Raw genomic sequence first — 25116 nt, 5'->3', positions numbered from 1 at the left:
CGGTTTTCCTAAGGCCTTTGACCTTGGGGAGAGAAACAGTAATCCCTGCCTGCAGGACGCTGTTCAGTGTCATGGGCTCTGTTCTCCCCACCCCCAAGACAGTCTTTTCTCCTTGACTTCTGTCTGCAAACACAGGGAAGACTAGTCCTCGAATTCTTCCTCAGTGGTCTTTGATAGGATGGGCGATCCAGAGCCCGCACTTGAGGATGAGGCACCTTGTTATCTTCTGCTCTGAACCATGGCCCTTGTCCACTGTAATCCCAACATCACTGAAACAGTTCCCCCTCCTCCCGGGAAGGCAGGTTCACAGTGGTTATTTTGCCTTCTCGATTCTCACTCTGGCTCAGTGAGGCTCGTCGTGCAGGTGACCATGAGTACCGAGTGCCCAGACAGCTTTGCTCTTAACAAACAATTTGCCAGCTGCCACTTGACCAGATCCGCTGTCTTCTCGGCAGGATTGGGTTTTCGTCCACTCCTGTTCTTTGCTGTCCCCTTCACCTTGGGCAGGTTCTCCAGGCTGTGGGGTCCCTGTGTGTTTATAGAAGCAGAGAGTTCGGTCCCTAATGGCCTGTTTTGGCTCCAGGCCCTCCTCCTGAGTTGCTGCCGGTCTTGGTCCTGAGAGATCACAAAGAGGGCTACAGGAGCGTAGAAGTGGACATGGGGATCAGCCCAGGTCCCCACTAACCACAAGAAAGCCCCCAGTGGTCAGGCTCCATGGAGAGGCCATGATCAAAGGGGACTGAGTTCTCCCTTGGTTACTGAGTTTAATGATTCTCATACTTTACTTCCATGAGACACGTCCTGGTATAATGGTGCTGTTTTCACCGTGCGCTGGGAAAGTCAAGTTTGTCCTGCCTGAGCTGGCTCCCAGCCAGTCCTGAGCCCACACACTGAGGGGGTGGTCCCAGCTACCAGGGGTGACCCCCACCCCCAGGGGGTTAGCCGCTCAGCCATGGCTGACTCTGTGTGACCCCATGGACTGCAGCCCACCAGGCTCCCCTGTCCATGGGGTTCTCCAGGCAAGAATACTGGAATGGTTGCCATGCCCTGCTCCAGGGGATCTTCCCAGTCCAGGGATCAAACCCGGGTCTCCTGCACTGTAGGCGGATTCTTTCCTGTCTGAGCCGCCAGGGAAGCCCATTTCCTCCGTGTGTGTGTGTGTGTGTGTGTGTGTGTGTGTGTGTGTGTCTGTTAGTCACTCATTTGTGTCCCACTCTTTGCCACTCCATGGACTGTAGTCTAGTAGGCTCCTCTGTCCATGGAATTCTTCAGGCAAAAATACTGGAGTGGGTAACCATTTCCTCCTCCAGGAGATCTTCCCAACCCAGACACTGAACTTGTGTCTCCTGCATTGCAGGCAGATTCTTTACTGTCTGAGCCACCGGGAAAACCCATTTCCTCCCTACATGATGTCAGAGGCAATATCCCCAAATTAGCTGACTTAGTAGGGGCTGATTCTTACAGGTGGATCATATCACCCCAAAATGCATTTAGGTAAAATCGATTCTGAGGTGGCCAGTACGTTGTGGTCCCAAGTCACGTGGCTCTGCTGCTCTGTCCTAATTCAGAATGTGGTTTTAGAATCCTAGAGAAGAGACATGGATGTACTGCACGATCCTTCTGGAAAAACACACATTCCTTCTCAGGCTTTGATAGGTAAGGGTCAATGGTGAGATTTCACCTCCTTGCAGGAATCTGGTGTGCAACAATTCAGGAGTGGTCATTCAGAGAGGACTTTCTTGCTTGATAGAATCAACCTAGTTGTAGAGTTGTCATGTTAATGCCATCAGTACTTGGTCATGGATATTATTACATGTTTTTTCTTAGAAAACCAATGCATTGGTGCCTGCTACCACTTGTGGGCTGGTGTTTGCAAGATAATAAAGTGGATGGACATGTAGCAAAAGATTAGCAGTGAAAAACTCAGAAAGTCTTTGTCTTGCTTAGTCCTACAGGTGCTTTTTTCTCTCTTTTCTTCATGGACACCAATGGTGCTCACTATAATTTTATCTGGCATGCCTATGGGTATTTCTGCGAATGCAAATGATGGAATTTTGTATTGGTGTGTCATGGTGGTCCTTGAAGGACTTCCTGACTTCCAGATGGCTCTGAACCACTGGTACCCCGGAAGCTAAAGCCCATGCTACTTACACGTGTGAATGGAGGGTGGGCTGGGAGGGGAACGAGGGCCAGGGAGCTGATGCACTGTTTACATTATGATAAAGGACGCACACAGCAAGACTTGGCATAAACTCCTCCATAGTTGACAGTCCTCCAGGTGCTGGGCCACATGGAATGTACGCTGAATTTTACATAGATGTCATTTGAGTTGAATTAAATCTGAATCAACAAGTTGGGCCATCACAACAATCTCTTTGAATCATTTTTACTTTTTGTAACAACTCTGCTACTTGTATTTTTTGAAACTGTTCACAGGTATTCTTTCTTTGCCGTTTCAGAATTAGACAGTGGCACAAGTTGATTATTCAGGTATCTTCAGTTGAGGAAACTAAGTATACAAAAATTAAATAACCCCAAGATCACAAAGTTGGTTCCAGTGAATTCAGGACAAAAATCTGGGTCTTCTGATCCATAAGCGAAGAAATCATTTAAAATTTTTGGTTTTCTTTTCATCTTAGAGGATCTTAATAAGAGAGAAAGGAATCACACCACTCCATTTTAAAATATTTACCTGATCATTTTATACATCTTTAGATACTTCAGGATAACATACAATCTATGGCATTTATCTTTAAGATTCTAGTTTTCAGGATTATAATGTCAACGTTTGTTCTGAGAATGTGCATATAGCCCTTTTCACTCACTCCATAACTATTGACTGGGTTAGATGCTAGGCAGAAAGCTGTCCACAAGGCAACACTGTCTTCCATCTATAGGAGCCCAGTCCTCCCACTCCTGGGCAGTAAGTCTGGGAGTCCCCATCTGGGGCTAGGAGTTGGACTTCTCCACCAAGTAAGGGTTATTGATCCCCCAACTTCTCTTATTTTTTTAACTCAGGGGCTTGGAAGCTCTGTCCTTGGAGTCATGCTTAACTAATGAAGGGCCTGATGGCCAGAGACCATGACATATATATGCCCCATGGAAACATGTGGGGAATTTATTTGATTCTATCAATAAAAAGACACTTGCTCCTTGGAAGAAGCACTATGACAAAACTAGACAGTGTGTTAAAAAACAGAGACATCACTTTGCTGACAAAAGTCTGTATAGTCAAAGCTATGGTTTTTCCAGTAGTTTTGTATAGATGTGAGAGTTGGACCATATAGAAGGCTGAGTACCGAAGAATTGATTCTTTTGAATTGTGGTGCTGGAGAAGACTTTTGAGAGTTCCTCACACAGCAAGGAGATCAAGCCAGTCAATCCTAAAGGAAATCAACCCTGACTATTCATTGGAAGGACTGAAGCTGAAGCTCCAATACTTTGGCCACCTGATGCGATGAGCTGACTCACTGGCAAAGAACCTGGTGCTGGGAAAGACTGAGAGTGGGAGGAGAAGGGGGCAACAGAGGATGAGATGGTTGGATGGCATCATTGACTCAATGGACATGAGCTTGAGCAAGCTCTGGGAGATAGTGAAAGACAGGGAAGTCTGGCATATTGTAATCCATGGGGTCACAAAGAGTTGGACATGCCCTAGTGACTAAACAACAATAATCAATACAAAGGACTTGAGGTGTTTCTTTCTCTTTTTAAAATATATATATATATATATATATATATATGATTAAAATATAGTTGACTTTCAATGTTTCAGGTGCACAACAAGGTGTTTCAGTTATACAAATACACGTATATTATTTTTGAAATTATTTTCCATTATAGGTTATTACAAGATATTGGCTATGGTTCCCTATGCTATACAGTAAACCTTTGTTGCTTGTTGCATATCTATTTTTAAATTAGACATCTAGCATTCTATTCATCCTAAGTCAAACAAGTGGAATCAAAATGTCATAACTTTTTTAGTTAGGAAAAAATTCATAAGTTTTCTAAAATAACATATATATATATATAGAATTGAATATATACACACATACACACACACACACACATATATGTATACAGAAGCATTTCTACCACACTTGATAAAGGCTTGAGAAAGAATATCAGAAAAAAGAAGAGATGGAAAAATTGGAGAGCATAAACTGAATGAAATGGGAGCACTGAATATGAAACACAAAAAGTTAAACCAGATAACAGTAAAAGATCACCATATAGTCCAGTTGTTTTAAAACATGACTGCTCATTAGAAATATATCTGGAGCTCTGGAGAAAAAAAGCAATACCTGAGTATTTGTACTTTTCAAAAAATATCTCAAGATAATTCTGCAATGCATTTGGATTTTAAAAAGCGATTACAGGTTTTTCTATTAGATTCTAGTTTTGGTAATACAGAGTTCTATTATTTTTCTGCTGACCAATCATGATACAATAGTATTAAATGACTAATAGTTACATAATCACAGTAGTGAAAGATGTTTATCAGTTTTCACAATCAATAACCAGACAAAAAATAAAAGATAATTACAATTGCAAGCCATAATGGGAACGTGATTAACTTAGCAATATAAAACAGTTACATAAGTTTGAGGGGGGAGTCAGAGTGATGTGGTAAGTGGAAGTGCATACATGCACATGTTTTCGTCTAGCCAGTCAGTCTATATCTTTTGGTTGGTGCATTTAATCCGTTTACATTTAAGGCAATTATTGATATGTATATTACCATTTTCTTAATTGTTTTGGGTTTATTTACTGTAGGTCTTTTCCTTCTCTTATGTTTCCTGCCTAGAGAAGTTCCTTTAGCATTTGTTGTAAAGCTCGTTTGGTGGTGCTGAATTCTCTTAACTTTTGCTTATCTGGAAAGCTTTTAATTTCTCCATCATATCTGAAGGAGAGTCTTGCTGGGTAGAGTATTCTTGGTTGTAGGTTTTTCCCTTTTATCACTTTAAATATAATCATGGTGTTCCCTTCTGGCTTGTAGAGTATCAGCTGATAGCCTGATGGTAGTTCCTTTGTGTGTTGTTTGTCATTTTTATTATGACAAATTTGTTATGTCATATGTTATTTGTTGTTTTTCCCTTGTTACTTTTAATATTTTATCTCTGTCTTTAATTTTGTCAGTTTGATTACTATGTGTCTTGCTGTGTTCCTCCTTGGGTTTATCCTTCCTGGGACTCTCTCTGCTTTCTGGACTTGGTTGGCTATTTCCTTTCCCATGTTCAGGAATTTTTCAGCTATTATTGCTTCAAATATTTTCTCAGGCCCTTTCTCTCTCTGTTCTCCTTCTGGGACTCCTATACTGCAAATGTTGGTGCATTTAATGTTGTTCCAGGGGTCTCTTAGGCTGTCTACATTTCTTTTCATTCTTTTTTTCTATATTCTGTTTTTGTGGCAGTGATTTCCACCATTCTGTCCTCCAGGTCATTTATCTGTGCTTCTGCCTAAGTTATTCTGCTTTGACTCCTTCTAGTATTATTTGTCTCTGTTTTTTGTTCTTTAGTTCTTCTAGGTCTTTGGTAAACATTTCTTGCATCTTCTCAACCTTTGCCTCCATTCTTTTTTCGGAGACCCTGAATCATCTTCACTATCATTATTCTGAATTCTTTTTCTGGAAGGTTGCCTATCTCCACTTCATTTAGTTGTTTTTCTGGGGTTTTATCTTGTCCCCTCACCTGGGACATAACTTTCTGCTTTTTCATCGTGATTAACTTTGTGTAATTTGGTTTTTGTTTTAGCTGCTGTGATACTGTCTTCTTCTGTCTGCCCTCTGATGGATGAAACTAAGAGGCTTGTGAAAGCTTCTTGATGGGAGGGGCTGGTGTTGGGGAAACTGGTCTTGCTCTGATGGGCAGGGCCTTGCTCAGTAAAGCGTTAATCTAATTATCTGCCGATGGGTGGGATTGTACTCCCTCCCTGATAGTTGTTTGGCCTGAGGTGACCCAGCCCTGGGGTCTACAGGCTCTGTGGTGGGGTTAACGGCAACTCAAAGAGGGTTTACGTCAAAGGGGAACTTCCAGTGCTTCCGTCCCTGCGGTGAGTCCCTGCTGACCCACACCTCGAGGAGGCCCCCCCCAACGCTAGCAGGTAGTTTAGGTTCAGCCTCCTGTGGGGTCACTGCTCCTCTCCTCTGAGTCTTGGTACGTGCAAAATTTTGTTCATGCCCTCCAAAACTAGAGTCTCTGTTTCCCTCAGTCCTCTGGAAGGCCTATAATCAAATCCTACTGGCCCTGAAGGCCAGATTCCCTGCGGATTCCCAGTCCCTTTGCTGTATCCCCAGACTGGGAAGCCTGACGTGGGGTTCAGAACATTCACAATAGTGCGAGAACTTCTTTGGTATTATTGTTCTTCAGTCTGTCGGTCACCTACCCGGCGGGTGTGAGATTTGATTTTATTGTGACTGCGCCCTCCTACCAGTCTCACTGCAGCTTCTTCTTTGTCTTTGCACATGGGGTATTTTTTTGGTGAGTTCCAGGGTCCTCCTGTCCATGGTTGTCCAGCAGCTAGTTGCAATTATGGTGCTTTCGCAGGAGGACATGTGTATACTCTGCCATCTTGAAGCGGAAGCCTTGAGTGTTTCTTGTATCTACTTTCAGTTACTGTTGCATTCCTGCTCTGGGAAAATATTCCTACTCACTTCAGGTTTTTTTTTTTTTTTTTTTCTCCTAAAGTCTTCAAGGTACCTGAGGACTCTAGGTCTAAAACTAGAGAGCCTTTCAGTCCCAGTAACTTCTCCTTACTATTTATAGGGGCATTGCTTGAAACCAGTACAAATGCAGGCTCACAGCTGAAAGAGTTGCTGTTTAGTAGTCATTCTGATCACTGACTGCTGTTTTGTGATTTCTCTCTATTAACATGCTTTTGAATTGAAGGTCACAGTTTTATTTGTGTTGTGGTGCTTCAGCCAAAAGAAAACAACTTAGTTCTATTTTGTTCCAAGGAACTAATATTCTAGCATGCTTGATTCCTCCTGATTGGATTTCAGCCTAATTGGAATGGCTGTGGCTGGGGGAAAGAATTTATTTAATCTTCTTAGGTTTTTTTGGAATATGCCATTTTATCTCTATCCCTTTATGCCACTCAAAGAATTTAAACTGTTTATGTTGCCATGCCATTAGCCAGAGATCAATTTAGGAGAATCCTTTGGCATGAGGCATCACGTTTGGAGTATTCTATTTGTCCATTGTTGAAGGGGACAGGCACATCAATGTGGTTTGCATTATATTTTTAAAATGACAGTGGTTGGTTAACGGTGCACTCCTAATATTCTGAATTCTATTAGAGATGGATATATTGAAAGATGTTCTACAAAAAAACAATGAAGTCTAAAAAGATTACAGGTTGTGGTGATTACTATCAAAAGGATGAGAGAGCCTGTGGTTTTTGAGCGGTGACAAGCAGATGTGCCCAACTAATTTTGTATGGAAACACCAGCAGAGCAAATTACTCTTGAAAAGTCTGTTCACAGGAACTAACTGAATGGCACGTCCAGTTTAATAGTGAAAATGGAGTGCAACCAAAACCAGTGGAGAGAGATGATGAACAGGCATTTGAACTCTCTCACTTGGATGACTTCTAAAGATAGCCTTGGGGCCAACAGAAGGTTCACAGGGCTGACAGACACATCAGCTCCGTGGTCCCAAACCCTCGGACAGATGTGGAGGAAGATAAAGGAGCCCATGAAGGAGGAGCTCAGAAGAGACCACTTAGATTTACTATAGCGTCATTCTACAAGAGGTCCAGGAATCAATGGCTGAATCTGTAAGCTGTGCTACTGCTTTCCAGAAATGCCCATAGCCTTGCAGATGTGGCCAGTCTGCTGTAAAGCTTTGTCCTTTACATCCTAATAAACCTTCAGTATTCAGTCTACAGAGGTGTTCCATTTATCAGCCGTGTGCCTAGATTGCTAAGTGAGTTACTAACTGACTGAGTTAGTAATTGCTGAAGTGATTAAGCCATTTTGGTAATGACTGATCATATATCTAAATTCAATTAAAATGATGAACATGTCATAAAAAGTTGTTTCACATAGGGAGACCTGCCATTATATTTTAAACAAGAGTTTCTCTTTCACAGTTTATACAGTTTTAAATGGCTGAAAGAAAAACACGCCCAACTGTGGTTACTTCATAAATAGTGCTAGTTGACCCCAGGTAGGCACCCTACTTGCTGTTACCTGAATGAACCAGCTGATAATTACCTTGTATTTCTAAAAGTGGAGTTTATATATCAAAATTCATATTTATTTATTGAAGTATAGTTGATTTGCAATGTGCTAGTTTCAGGTATACGGCAAAGTGATATATATGTGTGTGCGTGTGTGTGTGTGTCTGAATCACTTTATGGCCTTTCCAATGGCATTAGTGGTAAAGAACCCGCCTGCCAAAGCAGGAGATGCAGGAGACCCAAGTTTGATCCCTGGGTCGGGCAGGTCCCCTAGAGGAGGGCAAGACAACCCTCTCCAGTATTCTTGCCTGGAGAATCCCGTGAACAGAGGAGCCTGGTGAACTTACAGTCCATGGGGTTGCAAAGAGTCAGACACAACTAAAGCGGCTAAGCACACACACAGACACACACACACACATGCAAACAGAAAAACTCAAATGAACATTTTGGCCAACCCAGTATATTCTTTTCCAGACTGTTTTCCCTTATAGGTTATTATAAAATGTTGAGTGTAGTTCCATAGGCTATAGTAGGGCCTTGTTAAGAAATACGCTTTAAATATAAAGACATAAAAGGGTTCAAAGTAATACCACATAAACATGTATCATCGTCCAAGCAAAGCTGGACTGGCTTCTTTTAAGTAGCATACAACTGAATCTTGGTCTTCTACCCAATTTATCTCTACCTTTTAATTGGGGTGTTTCTTGTGGAGTTGCTAAGTCATGTCCAATCTTTTGTGAACCCATGGACTGTAGCCTGCCAGGCTTCTCTGTCCATGGGATTTTCTAGGCAAGAATCCTAGAGCAAGTTGTCATTTCCTACTTCAGAGGATCTTCCCAATCCAGGGATCAAACGAGGGTCTTCTCTGTCCCCTGCAGTGGTAGGTAGATTCTTTACCACTGAGCCACCAGGGAAGCCCAATTGGGGGTGTTTAGATGCTTTTATATAAAAGTGGAATTTTAAACATAATTAGTTTATGTTTAAAGCAATACATGATCATTGTAAAAAAGACATCTAGTAAGTTCAGAAATATAAATTTAAAAAATTATATTTATTCTCAAGATGCAGAGACAGCTATCTACTCTTAATATTTTGGGGTGTGTTCTCATCAACTTTTTTCATTGTTCTGCCTTTCTTCTCTTGTCATTTCTTTTGGGTTCTCTGCTTTGTAGCTATTTGGAAATGAATGTTCCTCCATCTTGGAAATGCTTTCAACGCCTGTCTTGTAATAAGTAGCTGGCACGTTAGGTGGGTCTCTCTAGTCGGCAGGAGTGGCGGCTGGGGTGGCGGTGGTAGCAGACGTGTTGGAGGAGGCTGGAATCCTGGGGGCACCTGACTGGTACAGAGATATGGCGTTGCTAGTAGAAATTCAGCCACCGCAGATTCCGAACAGTGAACTCAGAGCACATAGGTGCAGTTGTCCAGTTTCCCACAGCATCTGTGGGAACATACTTTAGAGACAATTTTTATAACTCTGAATATCTCAGGCTTTTACATAAAGTAACCAAAATTCAGTTGGTCAGTTACTTGCCTAGCGCGTTTGGTAATTGACATTTGGTGAAAGAAATATTTTCTTGTGAATTTAATGTTGAGAGTTGAGGCAAAGAGTATTTTGGAGGGACCCATAACCAAGCCTTCCTTTGGCAAACTCACGATCCTGAGGAATTCTTTATGTTTTCTGTTGTTTCTGAATATTGCAACTTGAAGCATGGTCTGCAGGCCAAAGGACAGCATTTGTGTGCACACTCCTACACACACACACACACGCACGCACGCACACACACACACTTGGTAGTGTAATGAATGACAAGCCCAGACCTGGGGTAGAACCTGGAAGTTTCATTACTTTTGCTATTTTGATCACTCACCATTGATTTTGCCTGGTAAATTCTTGCTGAGGAAGAACAGATGCTTCAACCAAATATTCTATGAAAATATTTCAGAGAGAATCAACAAATATTTATTAAGAGCAAGGTGATAGACTAAATGCTGAGTGAGCAAATACCGTGATTAAATCATTGCTTGTCTTCTGAAATTTTTGTATCTCCCCCAAATGCTTGTTTTTCTTTTTATACCACAACCAAAGTAATTTCTTAGTCTTCTTTCCACACATCGGAGAGCTTAAAAATATAACATTTCTGGAAATCCTCTTTGGGATACACTGAAAAGATCTATGACCCAGGGAGACCAGGCTTACCTTAAGCAGTTTAGCATTAAGAATTGGAGGAAGCCAATCTCCATTTTTTATGCAGAAATCAAAGAGTGGGATAAGTAACCAGTAGGCTTTCAAAAAATAGAATACTTTCCTAAATACTAAACAGCTCAAGATTTTACAGCTGATTTTATAAGAAGTGAAATTGAGAAAAGATCACCTGCAATTGCATGACTGACTGCCAAAATTCTTAGTTCCTCCCAGATTAAAAAAAAAGTGTTTATAAATAAGTATGGACCAGGTGCTGGGTCATGCTAAGTTGCTTTATTTGGGTCCAAGTCTTTGCAACTCCATGGACTGTAGCCCATCAGGCTCCTCTGCCCATGGGATTTTCCAGGTAAGAATACTGGAGTGGGTTGCCATGCTCTCTTCCAGGGGATCTTCCTGACCCAGAGATCAAATCCGTGTCTCTTACTGGCTCCTACATTGGCAGGTGGGTTCTTTCCCACTAGTGCCACCTGGGAAGCCCCGTGCATATAATTCTGTATCCTGTTTTTCTTGTGTAATATTAAATTAAATCTATTTAAATATTAAAGTTAAAAATAAAATTTAATATTAAAATCTGCTCCCTCACAGATATTCTAGTTGTTTTTTGACTTGCTACATACCATTCCATATGAGTGGCTAAATACCATAATTTATGTAAACATTCCCCTAGAATTGGATCTGAGGCTGTTTCCACGTTTGCCAGTTTTTTGTTTTTTTTTTTTTTTTTTTTGGTTTGTTTTGGCTCCTGAATGCTTCCTGTGAGAAAAGCGGGTCAGGTGAAAGATGAGTTGATAGAGTAGTTTGTATTTGCATAATGTATGTATATATGTTAGTTGTTCAGTCGTGTTTGATTCTTTGCCGCCCCATAGGCTGTAGCTTGTTAGGCTCCTCTGTCCATGGACTTCACCAGGCTTGAATACTGGAGTAGACAGCTGTTCCCTTCTCTAGGGGGTCTTCCCAACCCAGGGATCAAACCCAGGTCTCCTGCATTGCAGGCAGATTCTTTACCATCTGAACCACCAGGGAAACCTTCTATAATGTATCCTGGTGTATTTCAATATATGGTCTATACTGTAGGATGTGATCTTCCCTGTAGAACAGGTTTTGGGGTCAGACAGACCTTGGTTTTATTTCTAAATCCACATAGTGGTACAACTAACCCAGAAAAAAATCTCTTAAGCTTTCCATGAGCCTCAGTCTTTTGATCCACAAAATGGGAAGAACCACAGCCCCCTCATGAGGTCGCTGTGAGGATGTCATGACTGATAGATAGCAAGGCACTGGCACTAGCGGTTTGCATAGAATGGTTGTTGTTTTTCCATGTCTGCAGCATTCTTCATGCAAATGTACACATTCATTTATTTATGAATGAATAAATACCTAGTACCTTTGCCTAGTACCTACTGTGAGCCTAGTGCTGAACTGGATATTGGCAGAGATGATTAGGACTCAGCTCTGCCCAGTGGGTGCCACTGTCTCTAGGGACCCACACAGATGAATAGACAGACAGCCTCTCTGTGTTATGGGGCAAACTGTGGGTGTGGGTACAGTTTTGGGGGTGGCTCTTGGGAAGTCTAATAGAAAAAGCCTAGAGTTTGCCACCAAAAGAGTCAAGGTTCACATTCTGAAAAGTGAAAGTGAAAGTCCCTCAGTTGTGTCTGACTCTTTATGACCCCATGGACTATACAGTCCATGGAACTCTCCAGACCAGAATACTGGTGTGGGCAGCCTTTCCCTTCTCTGGGGGATCTTCCCACCCCAGGGATCGAACCCAGGTCTCCATATTGCAGGTGAATTCTTTACCAGCTGAGCCACAAGGGAAGCCCAGGTCTTGTGCAAATGACTTAAATTCTCTGCATCTTAGGTTCTGCGATTGTATTCCTGCTATAGAAGTCCTGTGAAGCTCAGAAATAATGTATATATGGTGCCGGGCATGTAATAGATGCTCAGAAAGGATTATTATGCTTGAAGGCTTCAGTGCCCCAAGAGTGGCTGTTTTTATGATAATGAGTCCAGCAGATTCCAACACAATGAAATGTCAGAGGCTGGCTCCGGTCAAGATGATAAAATATGTTTTATCACAGTCTTATTCTTTGTAAACTGGTCATCTCACATGGTGTGTATGGTAATGTGGAATTGTTATACTATTCAGCTCTCAATGAATAGCATTTCTTGGCTATTATGTAAAAACCAAGGCAGAATGACTTAGGAAGACATTGATTGCTTCTTAACTTTAAAGGGACCCCTTAGAATGTAGAATGGCTGCACAGCCGAGAAAGGGGCTTACACCATCTATTCTGTCATCCCATAGATGGAACAAGGCAGTAGGAATTGAGTCTGTTTAGCAGGATGCCTTCAGGTGTGAAGATTTCTTACTGCTCTGTAAATGGTTGTTTGCTTATTTATTCACAGATGTAGAAATTACTTTTCTTTCATTCTGTTTCCATCTTGTGGCCCAAGAAACAAGTGCTTAGGACTAATGTGCCAAGGAATAATGGATGAGTGCTGCCCCTCAATTAAACATTAATAAATATGTTGTAGCAACATCAAAAAAAGCACTTGCTTGATCCAAATTGGAATGAGATGTTGGTTAGCATTTTCATTGCTGAGGTCCTATAAATAGTGTATTAGATTCACAAATTAAATACATAGTATCATTGAGAACATATTATGCATCGTTTTGCTTGCTGCTTGGTAATATCTTTCCTGGTTAACTTTGAGTTTGTTTGTTTGTACTACTCCACTATGTTTACAAAATGCAATCCCAGATTCTGATGTTGTGACTGTTCTGACAGTCAGTCAGTCAACCACATTTACTCAGCACCTGCTGTGTGCAATACTCTCTAAAATTCTGGCTTTCAGACTTGAGCTACAAACTGAAATCAGATGAACAATATGTGCAGAAAGCTTGCAGAGGTGTACCAGAAAGAAAAGTCAGAGACAGTGAGTTATGTTTCCTCAACCACTGGCCAAATAGAATGATAGAGGAGATTTTCTTAAGACAGAACAGAATTCAGACAAATGATGTCAAGTCACAAATACCGCATTTAGTTGTGCTGCAGTTGTCTACTTGTAAGTTTTATTTTTTATTTACTTTTTAAATTAAAATTTTAAAACAAAATTTACTTATTTGACTGTGCTGTGCTTTAGTTGCAGCATGTGGGATCTTTGATCTTCGTTGCCACATGTGACGTCTATAGTTGCAGGTATGTTGGCTCTTAGTTCCCTGACCAGGGATCAAACCTAGGCCCCCTGCATTGGGAGCATGAAGTCTTAGATACTGGACCACCAGGGAAGTTGCTATTTATAAGTTTTAGAATGAATTTATTTGGAAATAATTTTCCACTTACAGAAGTTGCAAATGCAGTACAAAGAGCTCGCATCTCTCCCTCCCTCTGGGTCCCCCACTGGATGTGTGTATCACTTGCTTGAGAGTCACCTGCGGACGTGATACCTCAGCAGCTCTACGTACCCCACACACATCCCCAAACAAAGATCCTGTCACACGCCCCCACCCTGCAACCGTCTCAGTCAGTCAAGGAATCAACACTGAGCCACTGTTCCTGTCCGGTCCTCAGACTGTTCACACATCACCAACCGGGATCCAACACTGGCTGTTTATCCTCCATGGAGTAGAACACATGATGCACGTGGTCTTCATATGCCCTCTGTCTCCTCCTATTCGGAACCATTCCTCAGTACTCAGTCCTATGTCCTTGGGAGTTTTAAGGCGTGCAGACCTGACGTTTCGTTGGATGACCTCCAGCGTGGGCCCACCTCCAGCGTGTTTCCTTTTGACTGGACTCGGGCGGTGCAGCCCTGACAGGGACGTGATGGAAATGAGGGACAGGGCCTGTGCACTTCTTGGTGCGTCTTAGCAGGAATCTCAGTAGGGAGATCCTCTGGCCACCGCTGATGCTAACCTTGACCATCTGGTTATGCCTGTGGCTTCCAGGCTTCTCAGCATGTGGTTACCATTTGTCCTCTAGAAACTGATTAGATGCTAAGATTACACTTCTACCCTGCACTTTACCAAAGAGCTGTTCCTTTTTAGCAGCCGGCAATCTGCTGGCACAGATGCAATTGCAAGATTCCTGTTCTATTCAGTGGGTGGTACTTCATTCATAGCATTATTTATTTGATTCATGAGCTATTCTGATTTGGCTTGTGCTGTGTGTGTGCTAAGTCGCTTTACTCATGTTCAACTCTTTGTGACCCCATGGACCACAGCCTGCCAGCCACCTCTGTCCATGGAATTCTCGAGGCAAGAATATTGGCATGGGTTGCCATTTCCTTTTTCAGGGGATTTTCCCAACCCAGAGATGGGACCTGCATCTCTTCTGTCTCCTGCATCGGCAGGCGGGTTCTTTACCACTAGCGCCACTTATGGGAGCTCATTCAAAGTAGTTCTTATACTCAGTTGATACATCCCCATCAGTCTTTAGCTTGTCCTTATTATTTGCACAACAAGATATTCCATACTCATCTTGAACCGGCCCTGCCTCAGAATCAGCCAGTCTTCCAAGGGCTCTGGTTCCTTTCAAGAAGGGTGGTGTTTAGAAACCAGGATCTGTGTGCCCACTGCTACTGGGATATTGTTGTGTCTAGGCTTTCTCAGTGGATAAAGATAGAAAATATGTGTAAACACAGTCATGTATAAATCTATATTTCCATAATTATCTGTATCTGTGTTAAAGGTTGTGCTGGTGGTAAAGAACCCACCTGCCAATGCAGGAGATATAAGGAATGCAGGTTCAACCCCTAGGTTGGGAAGATCCTCTGGAGAAGGAAATGGCAACTTACCCCAGTACTCTTGCCTGGAGAATTCGATGGACAGAACAGCCTGGTGGGCTACAGTCCATGGGACTGCAAAGAGTCAGACATGACTGAGGGCGTGAACACACATCAGTTCTTCCAGTTCTAATATAACAATCCTAAATTGTTTCTGCCCTAATCTCCTTCCATAATTGCAAGAATATCCTCTAGTACTAACCTCTGGCTCTCTTTACCCTCCATGCACTGACTTGCTTGCTTCATCAGTTTAGTTCTCAGCGTGACCTGCCTCCCACCCTCCGGCTGTCCCTGGAGTGCGCTCCACCCTCAGACGCTGGTGGATGCATTACAAGCCGGGACCCCCAGGCCTCTGTGTGGCTTCCCGAGGCCCTGCCCCCTGCACCCTAAGTACTGGCAGGCACGCACGACCACTTGCTCCTTCACGTGCCCCATCTCCCAGGGGGACAGCTGGTTCCCCGTCCTCACGGGCAGACGAGACAAGGCCTGTTTGTAGTTTTGAGCCCGGGTCCCCCGTCACCGGGTCCCTGAAGAACCAGGACTGTGTCTTGCTCATCCTGGCCACCCTACAGCCAAACAATATTCAGTTATCAGAATATTTGTTAATGGAATGCATACATGAAATAACAAATAAGCATGTCATTTTGAAAGTGAACAATGCTCTTTCCAGTCATTTTCAAATACTCCTCTATCCCTCCCATTTTTCCACACTATCTACATGGGTAGATAAAATGGGCCACTCTGACTGAGGTGTCCCCTTCCCACTTTGAATCATATGATGGACTGAGTGTTTGCATCCCCTGGATTCATATGTTGAAACCCTAAATCCCAGTGTGGTGGTGGTAGGAGCTGGGGCCTTTGGGGTGATCAGATCATGAGGATGGAGCCCCGTGAATGGGATCAGTGCCCATGCAGGAAGAAGCTGGCTTCCTCTCTTTCTGACCCGTGAGGACATGCATGGTGACAGTCTGTCCCCCACGCCCCGGGAGAGCCCCTCACAGGGCCTGATGTGGCCTCAGTGATACCAGACCTCCAGCCTCACAGCTGAGAGAACATGTCTGTCCTGAGCTGCCCGCCAGTACATCTCTTTGCTGTTTAATCCCAATTGTAACTTCTTTAGACCCCCTGAGGAGACGTTTTTCCCATTTAGTGGATGAAGCTCTGAGACTTAAATGGGGAGGTGACCTGTCGGACACTGAAAACTCCGTCAACAGTGAAGCTGGTGATGGAATTCAGGAGCTTCTTATTTTTTATGCACTAAAATTTTTTAATTGAGGTAAAATATTTAATAATGTAATAAGGTGCATGCTAAGTCAGTTTAGTTGTGTCCAACTCTTTGTGACCCCATGGACTGTAGCCCACCAGGCTCCTCTGTCCATGGGATTCTCCAGGCAAGAATACTGGAGTGGGTTGCCATGCCCTCCTCCAGGGAATCTTCCTGACCCAACAATTGAACCCACGTTTCTTATGTCACCTGCATTGGCAGGTGGGTTCTTTACCACCAGCGCCACCTGGGAAGTCCAATAATGTAATAAGGTGCATAAAGCTGTATTGTACAGTGCAAATCTTAGTGAATTTGTATGTATGTGTGCTCTCCATAGCCACCACCTAGAACGGGATACAGCATATTTCCAACACTCAGTGAGACTCCCTCATCCCCGTTTCCAAGACAATATCTTTACTCCCCCACGATAAATATTATTCTGACCTCTATCACCATAGTTTGGTTTTGCCTGTTTCTGGACTTTCTATAAATGGAATTGTACAGTGTGTGTATGAGAGTCCTCCATGTTGTTTTGCATGTAGCAGTAGTCAGTTCAGTTTTTACTGCTGTGTAGTTTTTTTATCTGTGGTCCTTTGAAGTTATTTTGAGTTTTGAACCATTATAAATAAATTTATGACTGTTGTCATATGTCTTGTTTGATGGGAGTGTTTTGGATATATTCCTAGGAGTGGAATTACTGGATAATGGGATATAGTTAGTGTATATTAGCAGTTACTGCCTAACAGTTTTCCAAAATGGTTATACCAGCTCCGTGCCCTGATTCTTAGTGTTTAGATTCTGTGTTCTTTTCAAGAAGTGTTGCCACTGCATCACGCTGGGGCAGAGTGCAATGGGGGAGGATTGAGCTAGCCTAGACAGCGTGCCTCTGGTCCCCAACACCAAGCATAGACCTTTAGCCTCTGTCCTGGAGGCCAGGCAAGTCGTCTGGGATTCAGAGAACATCTTGTGATAATGTGTGACAGTCTCTGAATTCCTGTGTCCATTCACTGGCTCATGAGCTGCTCACACCTGAGTCTCGTGAGGGAAGCCCTGTCAGTGATGTGCAGAGATGAAACAGTGGAGATGTGAGTTCCTGGGTGGGAAGTGACTCAGCTGCAGAAGTGGTTAGAGTTGGGCTGGACCAGACGCAGAGCAAATGGAGAAGGTGTGAGTGTGGGGAAACCACAGGGAGGATCATCGGGATCACCAGAACCTGGAGTTACAGGAAGAAGCCAAGTCTGAGAATGCACAACTGCAGGCCAGATGGTGCCTTTGGAAGGAGGAGCAGAATCCTGTGAGGTAGGCAGTAGATTTTAGATTTGATGAGTGTTATGTTTTTATACTCCATTTACAAATGTAAATATTTGTATACATTTACAATGTATTTGTAATGTAAATGTAAATACATGTACAAATGTACATATACATCCATTTACAAATGAGAACTTCCCTAGTAGTGCTAGTGGTAAAGAACCTGCCTGCCAATGCAAGAGACAGGAGACGTGGATTCGATCCCTGGGTCAAGAAGTTCCCCTGGAGCAGAGCATGGCAACCCACTCCAGTATTCTTGCCTGGAGAATCCCATGGACAGAGGAGCCTGGTGGGCTATAGTCCATGGGGTTGCAAAGAGTCAGACATGACTGAGGCGACTTGCACGCATGCTGCTGCTAATAAAAGGGATTAAAAGTGACTGGTGATAATATATGAAACAATAGGCACTATGAGGGCATTTACACTCGAGTTTAGTTGGCCATGCTTTTGTGCTGAGCCCCTCCCAGCCAGGCGGTGATGCTGGCGCAGGTCACCGAGCACTGTGACAGTTCTCTTCTTACAGTCATAGAAGGCCTTCGGTGAGTGGAGACAAGATGAGGTACCTTCTGCAAGGAGTCCAGGTGTGTCAGAGAGTCTACCTGGGGGCCAAGGTGGGGCCCAGAAGGTGTCCCGTGGAGGAGGGATACTGAGACCCCGAGGAGGAGTAGGACTTGCCTGGACTGGTGGGGGAAGGATGTTTCTAGGGGAGGGAATAGCGGATCCTCTCCCCTCCCCCAGTTCCTGGTGATTTCTTCCTTCTGCTTGTTCAGGCCAAAAGTACTGCATTCACTCTAGACTGTTTTCTCTGTCCTCTGTGTCCCATCTGTGGGAAGACATCTAGAATCCAAGCAGCTTCCACACTTTCACCGACTTTTGCCTCTAGGTGGCCACTATCAGGTGTTGTTAGGGGACTTCAAGAACCTCTGCAAGTCCATGAGTCTGCTTCTGTCTTGTAAATACATTCATTTGGGCTTCCCTGGTGGCTCAGTGGTAAAGAACCTATTTGCCAATGCAGATGTGGGTTTGATCCCTTGGTCGGGAAGAGGAAATGGCAACCCACTCCAGTATTCTTGCCTGGGAAACCGCATGGACAGAGGAGCAGGTTGCAGTCCACGGCCTCTGTCCATGGGATTCCAAGAGTCAGACAGGACTTAGCAACTAAACAGCAACAATCATTTTGTTTTCTTTTGGTTTCCACATATAAATGGCACCATAATGATATTTGTCTTTCTCTATTTGACAATTCAACTAGTATGATAATCTTTAGATCCATCCTTGGTGCTGAAAATACATTATTTCATTCTTTTTTTATGGCCGAGTAATATTCCGTTGTCTCTGTGTACCACATCTGCTTTATCTATCCATCTGTGAATGGACATTTAGGTTGCTTCCACGTCTTGGCTATTATTAATAGTGCTTCTATGAACATAGGGATGCATGTATCTTTTGTAATTATGGTTTCTTTCGGATATACACCTAGGAGGTGGATTTCTGGATCATATGGTAGCTCTGTTTTTAGTTTTTAAAAACCTCCATACTGTTTTCCACAGTAGCTGCATCAATTTACGTTTCTACCAACAGGGTAGGAGGGTTCCCTTTTCTCCACACCCTCTCCAGCATTTATTGTTTGTAGACTTTTTGACGCTGGCCATTCTGACTGGTGTGAGATGATCTAGTGCACTTTCTAAAGTCATAAAATAGAAATAATTTAAAGTAAGTGACAGCTTTGAGCAGAGCTAATCACAGTTATTTCCTGGGATAATCACGATTACTTTTCCTTTGGCATTTATTGTGAATCTGATTTTTGGAAGCCAGTTTCCCATTTCTAGTGTTAGCTTCTGTTAGACCAGCTTGGGTTCTCTGTGGATTTATCATGTGGCAGCAGAGGGGTGCAATTTACAGTGCAGTGACCAGTGGAGGGAGCCCAACCTGGGTCTTTAACTTTCTTGTGGACTCTTGAAGGCCAACATGCAGTAGTGTAACTAATAATAGCCAATCCTTTTGGACACATGCCAGGCGCCAGGCACGGTGCTAAATGCTTTGTGTGGATTATCTCATTTAATCCTCAGAAGACCTTGTCATGTTTAGACTATTATTAGGCCTGTTTCTGCAGATTAGGAAATGGAAGCTTAGAAAGGTTAAGTTATTTGAAGGTCAGGCAGCTAGAAATGGCAGGGTTAAGGTACAAACTCAGTTTCCTACTAATCTCTATGTAATAATATCTTGACACATCTTTATCACTGCATCAGGATTGCATCAGTATGCTATTTTAAAGCATATAAGGTATTACGTGCTTGCTTTTCACTGAAGTTTTGATTTTATACAGCAAGCTGCTGCTGCTGCTAAGTCACTTCAGTCATGTCCGACTCTGTGCAACCCCATAGACGGCAGCCCACCAGGCTCCCCCGTCCCTGGGACTCTCCAGGCAAGAACACTGGAGTGGGTTGCCATTTCCTTCTCCAATGCATGCAAGCGAAAAGTGACAGTGAAGCCGCTCAGTTGTGTCTGACTCTTAGTGACCCCATGGACTGCAGCCCACCAGGCTCCTCCGTCCGTGGGATTTTCCAGGCAAGAGTGGGGTGCCACTGCCTTCTCCCTTATACTGCAAGAAGTAAGTCAATAACTAAGTAATAAAGCAAATAAATTAATAAAAATGTAAACATTAATTAAAATTATTTTAAAAGAACGAAGCCTGGTGTTAGAGAGCGGGTCGGGTCAGGTAACTCGGGGCGCAATCCTAGTAGACCTGTTGGCTGACTCCTCTGTGTGCTCTCAGGGTGGTGTCTGAGCTGGTCCCACCGTCCTGCTGAAGAAGGCGGCACAGACTGGGAGCCTGGCAGTACCTGCACCTGGTCTCCAACAGGAAGCAGGTGACCTTTTCCAGTGTCACTAGAATGAATTCTTGGCAAATCCTCTCAGCACGTTTCTGGCTATTAGCCCCAAGATCTGCAGCAAATTGATGGGAAGGTCTTGCCATTGACACTCCCAGAGACTCAGGGCTGCTCCCCATGACACCTGGGCCCTCTCTCCTCCAAGTACATGTTGCTGCCCAAGAGGGGCGCACTGTGATTAGCGCTGACCTCTGCTGGTGTAGGATAAAAAGTGTGTCCAAAGAGCTTTCAGAATAACAAGCTTGTTGAAATAGTGTTTCCATTTAAAACTGAGTCTTATAGAAAGGGCTGACTTGGAAAATGAACTGTAGGGCCGTGGAAACGTAAATGCATATTGTGAGATGGGGGTTCACTGGTGGCTCAGTGGTAAGGAATCCGCCTGCAATGCAGGAGACAGGGGTTCAGTCTCCGGGTTGGGATGATCCCCTCGAGAAGGAAAGGGCTACCCACCCCAGGATTCTGGCCTGGAGAACTCCATGGACAGAGGAGCCTGGACAGCTACAATCCCTGGGGTTGCAAAGAGTCGGACACGACTGAACGACTAAACAACAGCAACAACAGGAAAAGAGCATCTTTAAAGAACTTTCCTTTGAATTTTGGGGCTTCCCAGGTGGTGCTAGTGGTAAAGAATCCGCCTGCCCATGCAGGAGATATAAGAGACCCAGCTTCAGTCTCTGGGTTGGGAAGATGCCCTGGAGTAGGAAATGGTAACCCACTCTAATATTCTTGCTTGAAAACTTCCATGGACAGAGGAGCCTTTCGGGCTACAGTCCATGGGGCCACAAAGACTCGGACCTGACTGAGCGACTTAGCACACGTTGTGATCTAGTCCAGAGCCCCGGGAGCATCCTCTCATGGCGCACATAGTAAAGGGTGTGTGTGTGCCGAGTCGCTTCAGTCATGTCTGACTCTGTGCAACCCAGTGGACTGTAGCCCGCCAGGCTCCTCTGTGCATAGGATTCTCTGGGCAAGAATACTGGAGTGGGTTGCCATTTCCTCCTCCAGCGGATCTCTCCAATGCAGGAATTGAACCCGTGTCTCTTATGTCTCCTGAATCTGCAGGCAGGTTCTTTACCACTCAGCCACCTGGGAAGCCCTGATAGTAAAGGGTAGTATTTGCATTTCACACTGGGGTCAGCAGGTGGCCCTCATGGAGGTAGCTGCTTGGGGTCTCCAGGGCCCCAGAGCCCATCTACTACCCAGGGGCAGAGGGGACCAAGGTCCTTCCCACCTGTCAAGGACCAACAGGAGGGGAGCTCTGATGGATATATTTTTAACCCCAGTCCTTGCATTTCTGAAAAGAATAGCTTTATGGGAAACTTTCCTGCTCTTAAGGTGTTTGATTATGAGGGTAAGTTCTTAGTCAATGGGATTCCAATTTCTGCAGCTTATTTTCTTTGAAGAAAAAATGTCTTGCAGTGATCAGCATTTATGCCTTCTCGTAGGAGACTTAATGTCTTCGAAAAAATAATAGGAGCCATACTCTGAACAGAAGTGGATCTCTGCTCATCTCTAGCATGACAGAGTTTGAACATCACTTTGGTGACTTTAGTAACTGTGAGTAAGTCTCTCTTGATGGACAGTGTCTAAGGAAACATTCTCAAAATCAACACTTGGGCACTGATCTTTTTCAAGATGGTTATACAGAACTCATCAAAATTAGCAGGTTTTCTCCTAAGTGATCATCATGGTGTTAAAAATAATTTGTATGAGGTACAGGCTTTTCAGGTGGTGCAGTGGTAAAGAACCTTCCTGCCAATGCAGGAGATGCAAGAGATGCAGATTCGATCCCTGGGTCGGGAAGATCCCTTGGAGTAGGAAATGACAACCCCCTCTGGTATTCTTGCCTGGAGAATCCCATGGACAGAGGAGCCTGGCGGGTTACAGTCCATGCGGTCACAAAAGGTCAGACACAGCTGACTCAACATGCACAGTATGAGGCATCATCCTATGTGATGATCATAATGATGATCATCATATAAATACATGGCCTATAATCTCTGAGACTTAGAAGAATGAAAGCTAAGGGGGCTGTATGTTCAATAAAAAGACAGAAGATACTTAAAAAACATCGACCTAGAGATGAAGAGTGCTGACCTAGAAACAAGTGACCTTTCTATTATGTCACTGAGGAGACCATTGACTGGGGGTGGAGCCAGGGACACGGGGTTGTCTATTTTGAGCCGCATGGTTCTTTATTTCTCTCTCATCCTTTTGGGTTTCCAGCCGAGATGATCCAACAAAGATTAGAAGCCCTGGAGAAGGAGAGAAGCAGCCTGCACTTTCAGCTTCCTTCGCGACAACCTGCCCTCAGCGGCCTCCTGGGCCACCTGGGGGCCCAGGCCCGGGCTTCCCTGCGCCGGGCAGCTCAGCGGTAAGCGGTCCCTTGGGGTCCCCTTCCCTTCTCCCCACTCCCGAGTGGGGAAGAACCTGTAGGAGCCGAGCCCAGGAGACCCTCCCTTCTGTTGGTTGGGAGGGGCTGGGGGGTGGAGTGGGGTTCTTTCCAGAGGGAGAGACCTGTGTGGGTCACACGCCCCGAGAAACCCTTCTGATCAGCGGCAGGAGGGCCCCTTAACCCGCACGGGCCCAGCTGGGCGCTCAGCTCCCCGGGGAAGCCCACCGCCTGAGCAGGTGGCTGGATTTCCTCTGGTCAAGGGAGGTGTTTCTGCTGTTACCTGTAAGACCACAGGCGGGCCCCTCTGACCAAGGGATGAAATACATCCTCCTCCCGAGTCCACCTCCAGGGCATCTCCTGCTGTTTCCTCTACCCAAGGGTCTCCCGGGACCAGGACTAGATGGAGCGCAGTTGCTATTTCCAGTTCGGTGAATCTCAGTCCTGGCTGCACGTTTGAGTCACCTGGAGAGTTTTAAAACGTCCAGCTTCTACCCTGGAGCAGCTAAGTCAGGCTGTCTGGGGCTGGGTCCCAGGTGTTGGCCCGTTGGAATGTCTGTAAGCGGTTGCTCTCTGTCTGTTGGTGACCTCTCTCTTTGGGTTTTAAAGACTTGGGAGGAAGGGGCGGTGAGGAATGTGGTCAGCCGAGTCGCAGCACAGGTCAGCTTCTGCTTGGGTACAAACGTGGCCGGAGCAATTACGTTTTATTTCCAGCTTCCACTTGGCTCTGACAGTTACAAGCCTGCGCGGCCTAGTTCTCACGTTCGGTCGATCTTAGCGGCTCCCTGCAGCCTGTCTGGCAGTGAGGCTGGTTATTTTCTCGCTTGCTTGTCCTGCAGTTTTGCAGGAAGCATAGAGCAGTGTGAGCGGTCCCTGGTAGCTGCTTCCTTATACAAGTTTGTTGAGTGAACTTCTACCTCTTAAGGAACCGGTGAACCTCACCTCCTGTTTTTATTTTTATTTTCATCTGCCATTGAGGTATCAGCTTGTTTCCTCCCTTTCTCACATGGGACTGTCCCAACTTGACTCTCTACTTAATTTTTTCTTTCTTTTGATCTTTGGGATTATTTTTCCACCCCAGTCGTGGGCCATTTGTAGCATCTGCCAGTGTATTGTGTTTCTATTCATTTAAAAAACACTTGTGTGAGAATTACTAAGTGCTTTGAGAAGTAACTCCGTTTTTTAACTTCCTTTGTGATAAAATGAATGTAGCATAAATTTTACTATTTCAGCCATTTGTAAGTATACAGCTTAGTGGCATTAAGTACGTTCACATTGTTCACATTCACCATCCGTCTCCAGAACTTCGTCATCTTCTCAAACTGAAACCCTGTCCTCATTAAACACTAACACCCTATCCCCTTACACTGTTGGTAGGAATGTAAATCAGTGCAGCCACTGTGGAAAGTTGTGTGGAGGCTCCTTAAAAAACTAAAACTGGAGCTAAGCTAATTGCAGGTAAGATCTTGCAATCCCACTCCTTGGCATTTATCTGAAGAAAACTCTAATTCAAAAAGGTACAAGCACCCAGTTCATAGCAGCACTGCTTACAGTGGCCAGGACAGGGAGGCAGCCTACGTGTCCATCAGCAGATGAGTGGGTTGAGGAGCTGTGGTGTGTATATGCAATGAAATACTGCTCAGCCACAAAAAGGAATGAAATAATGTCATTTGCAGCAACATGAATGGACCTAGAGATTATCATACTAAGTGAAGTAAGTCAGATAAAGGCAGAGAATGACAAATATCATATAGTATCACTTATATGTGGAATCTAACATATGATACAAATGAACTTATTTCCAAAACAGAAATAGATTCACAGGCTTCGGAGACAAAGTTATGGTTATTAAAGGGGAAGGTGGGGAGAGGGATAAATTAGGAGTTTGGGATTAGCAGATACACACTACTGTATATAAAATAAACAACAAGGCCCTACTGTATAGCACAGGGAACTGTATTCAATATCTTAGGATGAACTATGATGGAAAAGAATATGAAAAAGAATGTATCTCTATCTATATATATCTGAATCACTTTGCCGTGCACCAGAAACTAACATAGCGTAGTAAATAAACTGTACT

At 44.1% G+C, this 25116-nt stretch overlaps 1 protein-coding gene across 2 annotated transcripts in view; it reads left to right on the top strand.

Moving 5' to 3' along the window:
* The window catches only part of DISC1 (DISC1 scaffold protein), a 388216-nt gene that overhangs the window by 100021 nt on the left and 263079 nt on the right, over positions 1-25116 (top strand). For both annotated transcript variants that reach the window (XM_065919846.1, XM_065919847.1), the window contains exon 4: positions 22868-23015. In XM_065919846.1, the coding sequence (XP_065775918.1) occupies positions 22868-23015 (148 nt within the window). The remainder of the gene's footprint in view (positions 1-22867; positions 23016-25116) is intronic.

The sequence above is a fragment of the Muntiacus reevesi genome, chromosome 2 (assembly GCF_963930625.1).
Source record: "Muntiacus reevesi chromosome 2, mMunRee1.1, whole genome shotgun sequence".
Taxonomy (NCBI): Eukaryota; Metazoa; Chordata; class Mammalia; order Artiodactyla; family Cervidae; genus Muntiacus; species Muntiacus reevesi.
The sequence above is the reverse complement of the archived record's forward strand: the minus strand, read 5'-3'. Positions and strand labels throughout refer to the sequence as shown.